Source organism: Pelodiscus sinensis, chromosome 1, assembly GCF_052426305.1.
Source record: "Pelodiscus sinensis isolate ZL-2025 chromosome 1, ASM5242630v1, whole genome shotgun sequence".
Classification (NCBI taxonomy): Eukaryota; Metazoa; Chordata; order Testudines; family Trionychidae; genus Pelodiscus; species Pelodiscus sinensis.
The window spans coordinates 300725369-300740639 of record NC_143052.1 but is presented as its reverse complement, the minus strand read 5'-3'; the positions used below and the strand labels follow the sequence as shown (position 1 = coordinate 300740639).

The window sequence follows — 15271 nt, the reverse complement described above, 5'->3', positions numbered from 1 at the left end:
GTCCTTGTGAAAAGTTTAATGCCTTCTAGCCATTTCTGAGTATCAACAGCAGCATATGACCTTTGTAGTCTCTGCACTGGAAAATATACTCTGGAACAATTTGAATAAAATGAACAACAACATGATTACTCATGAGAGCCCAATCGGTATTACCAAGAAGAGGGTGAATGGGGGGAGGGGAAAGAAAGAAAGAAAAAATGCTCCAGGCTACTCCTGTCAAACTTTAGGAATTTAAGACGTCTGAATACAACAGTATGGTGAGTCTTTTGCCATGAAACCTTCCCACACATTCCAAGTCACAGCATTAATGAATCCTGACATGTGATTGCTAGAACTTATGCATGCAGCCATCTATGAACACTAGCAATAAGACTGATATGGGGTGTACATGTTCACATATAATGAGAGCCCTGGCTTACATAGTTTTAGCATTTTCTGAAAAAGTAGGCCAACAACAGCTAGCACTACACAGACACCAGGCACTGTGGAGCTCTGAATTGTACAAATCCAATGCTCGGCAAATGTACTACAATTTACTTTAACCATCCCAGAACAATTTTCCAATGCCAAACAATATTTAGCACAGAAGATGGTATACAGTGCACAGCTGAGAACTTATGTTCTTTACAATTTAAACTATGGTATTGTTGTAAAAAAATTCTCAGCAAGTTAAAATAAATTCAGAGAACAAACGCAAAAATGATTAAGGCATTGGAGAAATGAATTTTCTGGTTAAGAGTGAACTAAAGATGAGAGTGGATACAAAAAAAGGTCAACAAATATGTAGACTCCAAGCAGAAAAAGGATTTAGTTAGCGTGTTTTTTCAGTAACTAAAATGGGAATTAGATTGGGCTCCCAGAAGAAAATCCATGACATTAAATTAGAAAAAGGAAGATTTAGGCTGTCTGACAAGGAAAGTGTTCTACAAGAAAGACCTACTAGACCATTTCATGAGACAGGATTTCAGGTTCCTATTCCTGGATTTGCTATTGACATACTATAGGATTTTGGGCAAATCATTTCATTTTAGCTTGTATGTCTGTAAAATCAAAATACTATTTATCTCTTTCTGTAGGGGGGCCCTGGGTAGCTTGGTACTATGTAAAGGTGTACAATATTATTTCAAGGGAAGTGCCTAACACCCTATTACATGAAATATTCACAAACAGATTGAGAACACACTCAAAAATTCACTGGAATTATCCTGTATAGTGGTGTCCTAGGACCAAAACTACCTAAAGACATAGACTGTTTAACTTCTAAGAGCCTGACTCATCTATATATTTTGAGACTGCTGTTTGGTTTTAAAGACAGTTTGATGATGAACAGATTAGCATGTGAGAAAAAGAAAGTTAAAAAGCTAACAACAGACTATTTAATTGACAGCACAGGTAAACTTTTCCCAATTCAGCAGTAACAATACAGTAAATAAAGTCTTCACTTACCAGTAGATTTTCAGGTTTGATATCCCTGTGAACAATGTTCAAGCTATGAAGGTATTTGATGGCACTGGCCAGATTGTACAGCATTCCACTAGCATCCCGCTCTGTGTATTTGTTAGTGGAGGTAATGGCATCAAAGAGATCTCCTCCCTGGAACAGAATAACCATGGTGCATTAACAACTTCCTGTTGTACAGCTATAGCCCTGCTTAATAATCTTCTTGGAAAGAGAAAAGCAGCATTATGGCACATGGTGAGGGCCCCACAGAGGTCCCCACAGAGGTCCTTCTTACCTACAAAGGCCTTCTGTTGTGGTGAAAGAAGGCTGGGCATACCTCCCCCATTCAGACTTTTTTAATAATGGAGATTGCCTATCTCCTAGAACTGGAAGGGACCTTGAAAGGTCACCAAGTCCAGTCCCCTGCCTTCACAGCAAGACCAAGTACTATCCCTAATGAATTTTTTTGCCCCAAATCCCTAAAGGGCCTCTACAAGGATTGAACTCACAATCCTGGGTTTAGCAGGCCAATGCTCAAACCACTGAGCTATCCCTCCTCCTTGGTTAACACTGCTCTGTGTGTCAGCTACTGAATCTGAAAGTAGTAGCTGAGAAAAATGTGAAGCAATCTATTCCTCTCCTATAGCCAAGCATGCTACTTCTGCAACATTTCCAGCACGGCCAACCTGTTTCTTTAGCACAAATTTGCAGAAAACCAGCGTATTCACCTGGGTACCAATCCTTGCTACCATGTATTATAATTACAAACATCTACATTCAAAACATGATCAAGAATCTCAGTTAAATGCAAAATGATATGTATATTTATAATTAAAGATGAAATTATTTCCCCAAACATCTCTCTCTACTCAGCATATATACCAACGCATTAAAGGTATCTGCTTTCCCCTCTCAGAAACCTTTGAAAACATTAATTTCCAAGATCTCTCCCCCTTGCAGAATGTTTCAAATCTTCTAGTTTTCTACTTCCTGATGTTAATATTGGAGTCCTCCAACAGCAAATATGATATTTTATTATTCTGTAAGGCATAAAGCGATTTAACATGGTTAACAATCTATGTTACTTCCTGGTTATCAATAAATGTATTTTATCTCTATTGCAATCACCCATGCCGTTCTGTGTACCTTCCTACATCATAACACGACAAGGTGCCAAAGCTGGCTGGATGCCACCTCCAAAGTGGGGAAAACAAAAGAAAAGGAATGAAGAAAGAGAAAGTAAGTAAAACTCCTCTGAAGTGAGGAGAGGGTTTATTTTATCCATTTCCAAGGTCTGGGGCAGCTATTGAATCAGACCGTGTTACCAGCCGTGAGCTGAAAGAGAAAAAAATCTTCAAGTGACTCAGAAGCATCAGGAGAAAGTGAAGAGCATAAGGAAAAAAGCAGGTAGAGTCAGAAAAATAAAAGGGTGCTATGCAGAAGAACTGGACTACAGGCCAAAAGCACAGCAGCTCCATCAAAGAAATCCAGTCCCATGAAGAAAGAAAAGGAGGGGACCGAGGATGCAAAAAGAGTAAGAAAAATCAAGCTGCCTAGCAGGGACAGCAACAGCAAAAAAGAACAAATAAATAAAAAAACCAGAGTTTTCTTAAAGGAACAGAAGTTATTTTTTCAGGGCAATGGAGAAAATATTTCTTACAATCCCAGCACTGCCAACTTTCATGATTTTATCATAAGTTTAATTCAATTAGATATTTTCCTAAAATACCAGGCCCCAAAACATACAAATCCCAGTTTTCATTGGGGAAAACAAAAAATTTAAAAAAATCTGTTTGTGGCCTTTGTGATTACGGAGAAAAACTAGAAAACATGTCTGCTAAAGACTCAAAAAGTAGAAGAAAAATAGAGACCCAAAATAATTGAAAGAATGATTGTTTGGCCAAGCTGATGGTCATTAGCATAGAACTCAACATTTTTGTACTGTTGTGTTTGCTATTAGTGTAATTCCTAGAGAAAGCATTAATTTAATTTATTATAATCAGTACGGCCAAAATTGAGAAGTTGTGTTGAGTAGTTTCATGATGCATCAGGATTTGTCAATTACATCAATAAATATGGAGGAAGAAACACAGGACATATTGAAGCTAAGTCAAGATAAAAAGAACAGTATATGAAACAATGAAAAATCTGTGTGACATATATGTAATTTGAGTAACTACCACGAAGCAAGCTAGAGAAACAGAAGGATGCAAACTGCAATAAAATGAGGTTCAATGAAAAAATGTACAAAGAAAAAAAAGCAGAAAACATGAACAATTTCAAAATAATAAAAAAGAAAGAAAGAAAAACTGGAAGGCAGGTGGGTATAAAATGTGTCTATTTCAGAAAAATGAGCCTGTTCAGCATTGTGAAGATCTCCAAAGTAGAAGTGGATGATGTGCAGTGGAGAAGAACAAGAGAAAGAGAAGAGATTGACCAATGAACATAGCTGTCAGCCAGTGTCAGACTGTGGGCAAGATGAAGACAAATTTTCAGCACCTTTGTCACCAGTCCAGAAAAAAGCATCTTCCTGAAAATTATAAAAGCTCAGCAGTGGATTCAGCAGCAAATTTAATAAAATCTGCAAGCTGCAAAGATAAGAGAACTTGTGGTAAATTAAAGCAAAGTTAGCTCATTCCAGAATGCAAATTAGAGTTGTGCAGCACAAATTTATTTTCACTTTCGGTTTTAAAAGTCAAGTTCACAAGAAAGTTTGAGAGAATACAGGAGAATTCTGTATAGTTTAGATTTGTCAATGACTACTTGGTGACACTGATCAAGCCTCTTGGAATCAACCCACAGAGGAATCCTGAGTTAGAGACTTTGAATTTTAACCCTGGTTCTCCAACTTCCATTAAGTAGAAGATGGAGTAGAAGAGGGCCAACCTTAAACTCAAAAAAGATTAAGGGAAAAGACTGGTTCCTTCAAAATTTAGAAGAGATATTAAATCTGAAGTGTCATGGTTTAAGCCAATCTCTAACTATTGGAGATCAGGATGAGACCTAATGTAAGGGCAATTTAGCTCACATCTACTTATTGTGGGATTCTTGTACCTTTCTGTGAAGCATCCAGAGCTAGTCTTTATCAGAGGCAGAATACTGAATGAGATGAACCTCTGGGCTGATCCAGCATGGCAATCCCTTTGTTTTTATATTTGTGTTCCTAAACCTCCAACTATAACATCAATTATATCAGCCAAGGATCTAGCCCAAAGAGGTGGGGGAAAAGATCAAGCCTCAGATATAAGGGAAGAAAAGAAAAGATAAGTCTAAAGCCAAGGACCAAAGCTCAAGAAAAGGAAAAGGAAAAGGAAAAGGAAAAGGAAAAGGAAAAGGAGGGAGCAGACAAGGGTAAGAGAGCTGGGTTTCTGCAGCCCCTCCAGTAAAAGTGTTCCTACTCCATTGCTTATTGATGTTAAGTGTTTCTGAAGTTAAGAGAGGAGAGAGATGTGCTGGAAGGGACTTAAAGAATTAATATGTTTGATAATTATTTTTTGTGTGTCATCTTTGAAGCACAAGTATTTTATAACTTGCCAAGCTATGCTTAGCTTATTCATACATCAGGACAACGCACCCCCACCCCCATTACCTAGACACTAGACATTGGGTGAGAGGAAGGGGGGTAAGGATGCAATTTCAATCCTTATCTCTTGATTCTCTGATTTTTTGGAATGAAGTCAGATAAGCAACACCAGAATGGAGTTTTTATCATCTGCACATAAGGCAGTAAGTTTGTAAGTAGAGTAACTAATTATTTATTACCTTGTTATGTACATTACATAATCTCTTTTCTGCTGTGAAATCATATCCCTGAGCAGTAAAGGAAACTCAACAATAAATCTTGCTTGTTAAATTGACTAACCCATTAGATTTAAATAATAATTTTGTTTTGTTGTGTAGAAAAGAAAAGTGGCAGAGATCAGGTCCTTTTATAAGCATTGCTATCAGTGTGTTTATATTGGTGTTTCTGAAGTGTTTTTTCTTACACTTCAAGCTCTTAAAAAAAAAAAAAAAAAAACAGTGAACAATATGCCTACCAAGAAATGAAGGCAATATTTGCAGCTGCAACTTTTGTCAAACACGTTAGTGCCAATTAATGCAGGGTGATACTAATTGCAACCATGCGCTACCACATGCCTTTTTTTCTTGAATTTCTTTTGTCTATGTGAACTTGATTTAAACTCGGGATTTCAAAAGCTAGTCAATAACAGATGGTTAATCAATTCCAACACCCTGTGCTGTACAAGGGAAATGGCAATTGTTGAATTAAAAATATCTTTCCACAAACACTTTCCTTGGTGTCTGAAGGCACATTGTAATATAGTTTTTACAATAAAATATTAACAAATAGAACAAAAGGAAAAACTATGTAACACTTTAAAGACTAACAAGACGGTTTAATAGGTGATGAGCTTTCATGGGCCAGACCCACTTCCCCAGATCATATTCTGGAAGAGAATTGGCATGACCCCATATAGCAATATATGTGACCATATATACCAATTCATGCCAATTCTCTTCCAGAATATGATCTGAGGAAGTGGGTGTGGCCCATGAAAGCTCATCACCTGTTAAACCATCTTGTTAGTCTTTAAAGTGTTACATAGTTTTTCCTTTTGTTTTAGCAAGATCAGACTAACACGGCTACCTCTCTATTACTATTCAACAAATAGAACAGACGTTCTGAGAAATAGTAATATCTGATTAGGACCAATCTCCTCTTATTTCCCACCTCATGTACAGTAAAAAACCATTAAGTCAATATGCTCATATAAATTCAGATTTATTTCTGTGTGTGAAAAGCCTGAACGTTATCATAGCTAAGAAAAAACAAACCATCGGATTAAACTTCATGGCATCTGCAGAAATTCTTAAGGTAAAAAGACAGAGTGAGAGCACACAAGCACATATGTGGGTGTGGAACAGAAAAAGTGTGGGAAAAATAGAAGATAGATTTTCCTATGGAATCATTAAAATAGCTCTTCTCTTTATAACCCTACTTCAGGACATTCCCCTTTGAGAGAGCTTGCAGTCTCCTTTTGTTTAGCTGAGCGAGAACTGGACTATTACTTAAAACCAAGCAAACACCATATTGCATGTCAAATTTTCAAACATGGATGGCTAAGTGAGTTGATCCTGCAAAACTTGCCTGTGTGTTAAGTGATTGCTCAACACTAAGGTGAGGTGGGGGAAGGTGCAGGGTCTGCATAGGAAACTGAGTGGAGAGGAGTAGACATTTAAACCTAAAATGGCCCAGTGTTTGGAACTTGAGCAGCCCTATCACACAGTGCATCTCTGATTGTTTTACAACGTGGCTGCCTTGGTCCCCAGAATCCCAGCACCTGATGGGGGACCAAAGAATGGTTTTAACACCAAAAAAAGACAACAGAGGAGGGGAACTAAGAGGTGGCAGAAGTCATTATGCATCCAGAGATCAGGTAAAAGGAGGGGCACAACTTGGACAGTGGTTGAAGACCTCGTTTCTTTTTGTGAGACAATTCAATTTTCCATAGGTTACATTAAAGGTATAATGCAGAGATAAGTCCGTCCAAGCAGGATCCTATTTAATGCATGAAGATGAGGAGAGAGTATAGTCTTCTAATTCTGGTTTGGTTGGGAAGCGGTGGTATTCTTTCCACATGGTAGAACTTTTAAGAGTTTAAAGGCCAGTTTTTAACACCATGGTGAAGGTTTTACACTCAACGGGTTTTTGTACAGATAGTGCTGGCACAAATTAATATCTATGCTTGCAAACTGGATCCTAACCATTTAAACCAGTGGATTTCAAATCATGATCTGCAAGGCCACCAAAACATTGCTGGAATAATGGTAGGAATGGTTTATTGAGAATGGAACTGATTAATAAAAGCATAGCTCTCTTCTGCAAAGTATTCTTCCAATTGAAATATTTGGAGAACCGTTGTTTTTATAAGAAAACTTGAAGTGCATATCTGGTCTGTAAAGTCACTATGGAAAATAGCATTTTCTTACTGAAGAGCTCAATGCCCTGTGTTTCTTCAGAATTCTCTAAATTTACTGATACATATATTTTATTAGCTTTCAAATGCAGTGAGCTGGTTTGTATTCTGACTTGTGTATCATTAACAGAACAGTTAGCTACATTCAGATTTAGACTCCTTATTGCCAATTATACATGGGCCAGAAAGTACCTGGCTTGACTAGTATATTCCATGCTGAGTTTTCAGTTCTGGCAATTAGGGGAAGAAAATCTGCTCTTATAAAGTGAACACATTCAATATGGAATTAACTACAAGGCAATAAATTCAGAACCAACTACATAATGCTGTTTTACAAAGTCGTTTTTCAGGATATAAACACACTTTAAAGAGTAATGGATTTTTTTAAAATCTCAATTTCAATTAAAAGAGAGAACTTAACAAAGGGTCCCTAAACTTAATGGATATAGATGACACCAGTAATGTATTTTAAATACAAAACCACCCTACTTTGTTTCATGAAAAGATGTTTTTACAAATGCTCTAACTGGGTGTCTTTGTTTTATCTATTGGCTTAATTTGGGTCCAAATCCTTTTTGTAACAAACTAGATTGTGGGTCCCCAAAGTATTTTCCACAGTGCACTTGCTGGTGTGTTCCACAAAAATCTATTAGGTCCCATAGAGCTGGAAATGAGCAGAGCCTGCAGCCAAACTGTGTTAAAGGGAGCTAAAATTCAGTTGTTTTTGTGCATTGATTTGTCATGTAAGACAGTGCTGCAGTTACCAAAGGAATGTTATGTGATGGCATATGTGAGGAAAAGTGGTCCAGCTGATCATATGTAAAGTGAGGTGTCCACAAGACACATTGATATATGGTCCACAATATGACCATAATTGTGCCCCCAGACAACAAAAGAATAGAACACACATCTCATGTCATACGTTACTCTAAATCTTTAGTATAAAAGCAGCAATCATGTACTATGGTTAAAGCTATTTGAGTACAATGTCTGAAGAGGCTGATACAATCCTGAATTGGATTCAGGTATGTGGATGAACTCCTTCAAAATACAAACCTTTACAAGCTCCATGACGAGATACAACTCAGTTGGCATGTCCATCTCCTCAATCAGAAGAACAATATTGGGATGTTTGACTCTTCTTAAAATAGATACCTCATTCTGGATCATGTGCTCCTGCCACAAAACGAAAATCTTAAATGAATACAGATGAGTGAGAAAACTATTCCTCCCTCTCCACCTCCCGATTGTGCCATGGCAAGTTCAGAGGCACTTGGGACTTTCAAAAAACTTCCAAAGAATTGAGGAAAAATCACAAACGTTGTTTTAGGTCAGTGTTTCTCAAAGTGGCCCATGGACCTGCTTTGAGAAAATTGCTAACAGGCCTTTCCAGTCTTTTTTTTTAAGGGGAAGAGGGGAGAGGGAGGAAAAGGAAATTTTATATACAAAGGGAGAACTAGAAGCAATCTAGTTCTATGGAGAGAGGAGCGCGGTTACAGGCGTCTGCAGCCTGAGGCGGTGAAGAGGAACTGGCGGGGGGCCGGACCGCGCGACAGAAAGAGCACGAAAGCCGCGAGCCTGCGGCACATGCGTGGTTCGGCTAGACACTGCTAATGACAAGTCTCCATCTGCGGCGCCGGGGCAAGCCCAGCACCCATAGTGGAGCACCCGCGGGGATATCCCCGAAGAAGAACCTGGGTCATACAAACTGCAGTCAAAGGGAGCCACCCTAAGTAAACAAATTGGAGCAGGCAAGTAGCAGCTCTCTCAGAGTGGTCCACAGACCACTTTAAGAAACACTGTTTTAGGCAATGTAGAAAGTGTCTGGCAAAAGCATCACTGTGAAGACTGAATCAAAGTCAGAAAAGAGAACACAGAAATGTGAAATGTGGAAAGAGAAAATTCCGTTACTGAAGCTTCTTGAAAAAATTTCTAATGCAAAATATATTTTGAGCAGTTAAAAATATGGTTCTATTTTCCCAAAAAACATTAGGTAAAGAATTATAAAACCAAGCAGCAATTCAGTTAGTATAATAGTTGCTGTATACAATTATTGCTACTATTTTGCTATTTTTATAGCATTTAGCACCCTGGGAGCTAAATGCTTTAATGACAGTAGTTAACACACACACACACAGGTAAGCCAAATGCTGAGCCAAGTAAATGCATCTTGCATTGTACTCTGCATGCTGCTAGACTTGTGGTCTCATGGTCTGGCATGGGCAGAAATTTCCAAAGGCAATTGCCCTCAATTGCAAAAATTCTGCCATTAGCCAGAGTTTAAACACCAAGAACTTTCCAACCTGATCTTAGATGTCAAAACAGGATGTCAATCTCACAGAAAAAATGTTTTGTTGGTAACATTCATAATCCTTATTTGCTCTCATACTTACTTTTCCTCTACATTTGCTTTTTTTAATGATTTTCAGAGCATATTCTCTACCAGTTGACCTGAGAAAAGATGAAAGAAAAATTATACTTTTAATTGCAATGAATGTTTCCCAATGGATTTTGTATTTGTTCTTCAAACACATAACTGCGGAGATGAAAAGGAATATCATCTGAATATTTTGAAAGGATGTGGAAAGCACATGGTAGACCTACAATGTTTAAGGACAGTGATTTTAACAGGATAAAATCTGGGACAACAATGGCTCTGGGGATACAATTTCTTTGTACTGATGATAGCAATAGAGCAAGATAATTTTTATAAAAAAAAGCACATCTGATAGGATTTTAGGACTCAACTTCTTAGGAGCAGGAACAGTGCCTTGTTGTTTTTTTTAAAATGTTTGGATAGCATTAGGAATAAAACAAAATCTTCTACCACTTATAATATGGATACTTATTTCAAATGGGTGGATATGGAATCATCAGCTTTATTAGACAAACAAAAGACACTAACATCCTTTTCTTATGTCTTTTACAACTCTGATGCAGAGGTCCTCTGAAAAGACAGAACATGGAATTCCATTCACACAGTTCCAATTACACTTGAATGAAATGGAGAATGAGCAATTCGGTGAACTCTTATAGAAGTACCTTTATTTTATAATAATATCCAAATTGGGCAGTTACTTTAGAATACTAGTGGTTAACAAAAGAAAAAAATCTGCACCAGATATGCACATGGCAATTGTTCTATTCTTCATGAAATGATATAAAGTTAAATTGAGATGCCATGTGTAATGCCAATAAAGGATCCACAGTCTAGAAATTGGTAGGTATTAATGAGTCATGCACCAAAAATATTATTTTAGGGAAATGATTGGACACTTTAATCACCATATTGAAGTATGCAGGTAAATATCTGTAACAGCATAATATCAGAACATTAATTTTAGGATTCATAAAGGCCACATCTGGAAGGGACCATTGTTATCATTGTCTGACCTCCTATAGAACACAAGTCAAAGAATTTCTCAAAAATATTTCATTTTTATGCACCCCAGGACTGGATTAGTTCTTTTGGCCAAAACATCTCAGTGAGATTTTGTGTTCAGCTGATTATAAACCTTGGACTCCAGAGTTCGTAATGGGAATGTGTAGAAAAAAGAAAAATGTGACAAATACTATATCATGTTCAGATTCCAAAGTCAGCAGGGCTCCAAAGAAAGATACAAATTAGGATACAAATTAAGAGAGTTTCCAAAGCAGATATACTGAATGATCATCTCTTCAAAACTACAGCATTGCTGTTCAAAGCTTAATTTAAAAAAAACAAAGAAGCACCCTGACATCTATGGTTTCCCCACTAGAGGGCTTCATGCTACAGTTCTGAGAAATGGGCCATTCTTCATCCTGAGGTGGCCTTCATGTGGATGCACTTATTGAGAAGACACATGCAAAGGTGAGACGGGACAGACAGTTACAGCATCATTGTTAGTTTTTTAGGTGGGTGGGTGGGCATCAGAAATGTACGTGCTTGGGACTAAAATTCAAGCAAAACGTATTCCTCTTCAAAGCTATTGAACCAGACTTAGTTGTCCCAGGAAAGCTTCTTTTCTTTCACAAAAAACAATTTTAATGGCTTTTGTTTTCTGCATAAGACTACACTCTCGAAAACACTAGGAATATTTAATAGCATGGAAATTCAGATTTATCCAAAATATCATATGTTAGAAATTAACTTGTCTGAAAACATACTGCCAGACAAACTGCATACATGATACAGCAAATATGTAACAAGCAGACAACAACTCTGACTGTTCTTTGATTTGGGAATTATACATTTGTAAAAAGAAAATAAAAGCCAGGATATACTACCAACAGGTCATATTTATAGAACTGTCACTTCTGTTAAAGTTTCCTACACCAAATAAGGGCCATAGGCTGCATTTCTTCCTCTCACTAAGCTTTTACAAAATCCAATGGGAGTTTGGGTATCAAAGGAACCCAGGATCAGGGTCATGATTTTTTGTAATGAATACACACACACACTCATACACACCCCACTGGTGCACCCACACCATGTATGTGGAGGAGATATGCATGTGATAAGTTACACACAAAATAAATACTGTTCAAAATGTCATAATGAAGGCCCAGGAAGAGTAAGATTCCATTTTAGCCAGGTGACAGGCTTTTTTTAATAGATCAAAAAGTCATAATTTTGAGGTCCAATGCAGTGCCCGACACAGGAATTTTATGCCAGTGGAAAGAGGAAATTTCCTTAACTCCTTAATGTCCAGCATTCACTCCTGGTCATCCAAGGTTGAGATATTAGACTAAGTTATCATAGAATCATAGAATACTAGGACTGAAAGGGACCTTGAGAGGTCATTGAGTCCAGTCCCCTGCCCCCATGGCAGGACCAAATACTGTCTAGACCATCCCTGATAGAAATTTATCTAACCTACTCTTAAATAACTCCGGAGATGGGGATTCCACAACCTCCCTGAGCAATTTATTCCAGTATTTGACTACCCTGACAGTTAGGAACTTTTTCCTAATGTCCAACCTAAACCTCCCTTGCTGCAGTTTAAGCCCAGTTTAAGTTATGCTTTTCTATGTCTAGAAATGCTATTTTAGGTCTTTTTTGGATGCGTTTTACATTTATTAGTTTAATGTTTCTGTTTCTCTGAACTCATGCTCATGGCAACCAAGTCAGTTTTACAGGAGGAAGGATACAAAGAACAGTTCTATTACATTTGTGGTTTGACACTCAAAAATATTCCTCACTTGCCTGCACATGTTGCTTGTGTTAAAGTATGCATTCTTTTGGGATAATCTGCATGACCAGACTACAAAATCCTGTATTCCCTCAATAGTCACACTACAGGGCATTCTATATAGACTATGGGTTCTAAACTGGGGGGATGCTCCCAGGGGAGGGGGAAGTGAAGAAATTCCGGGGAGGGGGGCATGAGGCAACCCAGCCCCCACCCCCTTCTATCAATCCCCCCCCCCCAAGTTTTGCTGCTATTTTTGTTTTTCGGCCCCGGTCAGTTCTTTTTCATTGTTGTTGTTCAACAAGTTTTGCTGCTATTGGGGGGAGAGGGGACATGAGGGTTTCGCAAAAATCAAAAAGGGGGAGTGATGCCGAAAAGTTTGGAAACCACTGATATAGACAGTATCTCATATCTTTAAAGATAAATTGGAAGTGGCAGCACTATTTCTGGGTGTAGTGAGACCTTACAGTTAGTTCGGTCAGTGTACGCCTACACTGTAGCGCTATTTCAGGATACTTCCGCTATTCCAAAATAACTGACTCTTGACAGCGTGCCTGTTATTTTGAAATATCTTTCAAAGTAATGGACGCGCTATTCTGACGTCCCTGTAAATCTCGTTCCACGAGGATTAAGGGACTTTTCAGAATAGCAGTTTATTTCAAATTTGGCACTGTATAGACAGTGGCAAATTATAAAATAAGCTATTTCAAAATACACTCAAAATAACCTACACAATTAGTGTAGCTCACATTGTGTGATTTATTTTGAGCTAAGGATGCAGACACATGTTCAGTCTTGTACCATTTTCCTCTCAACTTCAGTAACACGTGACAAGCCTAACATTGCTTGGGTAAACGTGTAACTGGAGGCAGGGAAGTCTCTCTGAATTTCACAGTATTATTTTGATGCATAATCCTCCAGCTTGCCTAAGATAGTATTTCTTTCATTTTAGACTTGCCCTTTTCTCCACTCTCACTCTCAGTCTTAGACTTTTTCTCCTCCCCTTTTCTTTCACCTTATACTATTTTCTTGTATATAGCTTCATAAGCACCCTTTTCAACTTGGCTTTTTTCCCTTCCCCTGCGGGTTTACATTTTTCAGCTCAGGGTTCCTATGAATGGCCACTTTTAACTCTGGAGTTTGATCTAAAAGATCTTTTGTGTCATCATCGTAACCTCTCTCAAAGGCAGCTATAAAGGTGCCACAATAGCCTTGGCCATGTACCATTTGATCCCTGAGCCAGTAAAAGGACGCTCAGTTCTTCCAGACTTCCACAACAACTGTAAGTTTGGTATACCAGAGACAATTCAATCTGAATGCAAGACTGGAATCAGTTTCTTTCTTGGGAGACTAGTTGGCATCCACACTATTCTTGATCTAGTCTTTGTGGCCGGCTTCAACGTTTCATGCTGAAATATTTAGATTTGCTTCTGAAACCATCCCAGAGTTTTCTGTAAACTGCTCCTCATTAAGATGTAGTGGCAGTGGATGTGAACTCCCATGAGCAGATATAGACAGGTCTGTTTACCGCATACATCTCTTTCTCTGGCTCTTTTTTGGCCATTCTCTGCACTGCCATCATCAAAAAACAGAAGCTTCATAGTAATCGCTATTGTGGACATCACCTCCACCCTCTGTTTCTTTTATACCACACTCTCTGGTTTTAGGAATGCCACCATTAGTCACTGGAACTTTACAGAAGACATCTCTCCCCACTTTTCAGTGGAGATGTGGTAGCACAGCCTGCTTCAAGGTTTAGAAGTGCAGACGTCAAACTTTCTCCTCTTGTACATATGTTTCAGTCAGTCTCTCATCCTTTATTCCTTTCCCCTTGTCCGTTGGGATATGATTGACACCACGTTGTAGGACAAAGCAGGAAGAGCACAGAGGCCCATGTTTTATTAAGAATAATCTGGAAGTGATGCTGACAGTCAGCACTAGTTCATGGCAGTAAGATCTAAAATTAGTTTCAGGGCCTTACAGTGCCATGTGCAACAAAGTAAACATGCATATGTAATTTTTCCTCTATTTGCACAGAATGCCCGCAGAAGAAAACATGAACATCACATATGCTGGAGCTTTGAATCCTGTTCATGTCTGTTCTAACCAGTCGAAAAGGAAAGATGGAAGAGTAAATTGCAAGAAAACAATGTCCAATATTTTATTTTAGAACACTGAGAGACCTGGTCAACTTGTGCTGAGCACAGGAGAGGAAAAATTATATAACCTACCTCTTCCCCAAAGCATTAAAGTTACAGATTGTCTCTTGGAACTGCTGTTTTTTCACAACACAGATTATTAGACTAGTTTTTCCACTGCTTACATCTGGCACTGAGATATTACCTTATTCCACAGGCCCCAGAGTCTGCAAAAAAATCTGATGCTGGAAGAGCATTACATTAATGATTACTTTTACAGTAATAAGCAAATAATCTCTCACCTTTCTATACACTCCTTTACAATTGCAAAATTTCCATCTCCTATAGTCCTTCCAACTTTATATCTTTCTGCTATTGATGCTGGAACCTGGAAGCCTTCCTCCAACACTTCTGAAAAAATCATTAGTGCATTTTTATTGGTAGAAAAGGAAATGCAGATGTTGCACATAACATGTGCTTTTGGTCCAATGGAAACCATTCAGAATCAATATCTCATTTAGTATATAGCAAAACCATGTTGCTG

The 15271-nt window shown here is 38.1% G+C and overlaps 1 protein-coding gene across 2 annotated transcripts in view; it reads right to left on the bottom strand.

The window, feature by feature from the left end:
• Positions 1 to 15271, bottom strand: part of DCLK1 (doublecortin like kinase 1) — a 317887-nt gene that overhangs the window by 37644 nt on the left and 264972 nt on the right. For both annotated transcript variants that reach the window (XM_075919170.2, XM_075919169.2), the window contains exons 8-11: positions 15030 to 15138; positions 9812 to 9869; positions 8475 to 8594; positions 1447 to 1593 (exon numbers count right to left, since the gene is read on the bottom strand). In XM_075919170.2, the coding sequence (XP_075775285.1) occupies positions 1447 to 1593; positions 8475 to 8594; positions 9812 to 9869; positions 15030 to 15138 (434 nt within the window). The remainder of the gene's footprint in view (positions 1 to 1446; positions 1594 to 8474; positions 8595 to 9811; positions 9870 to 15029; positions 15139 to 15271) is intronic.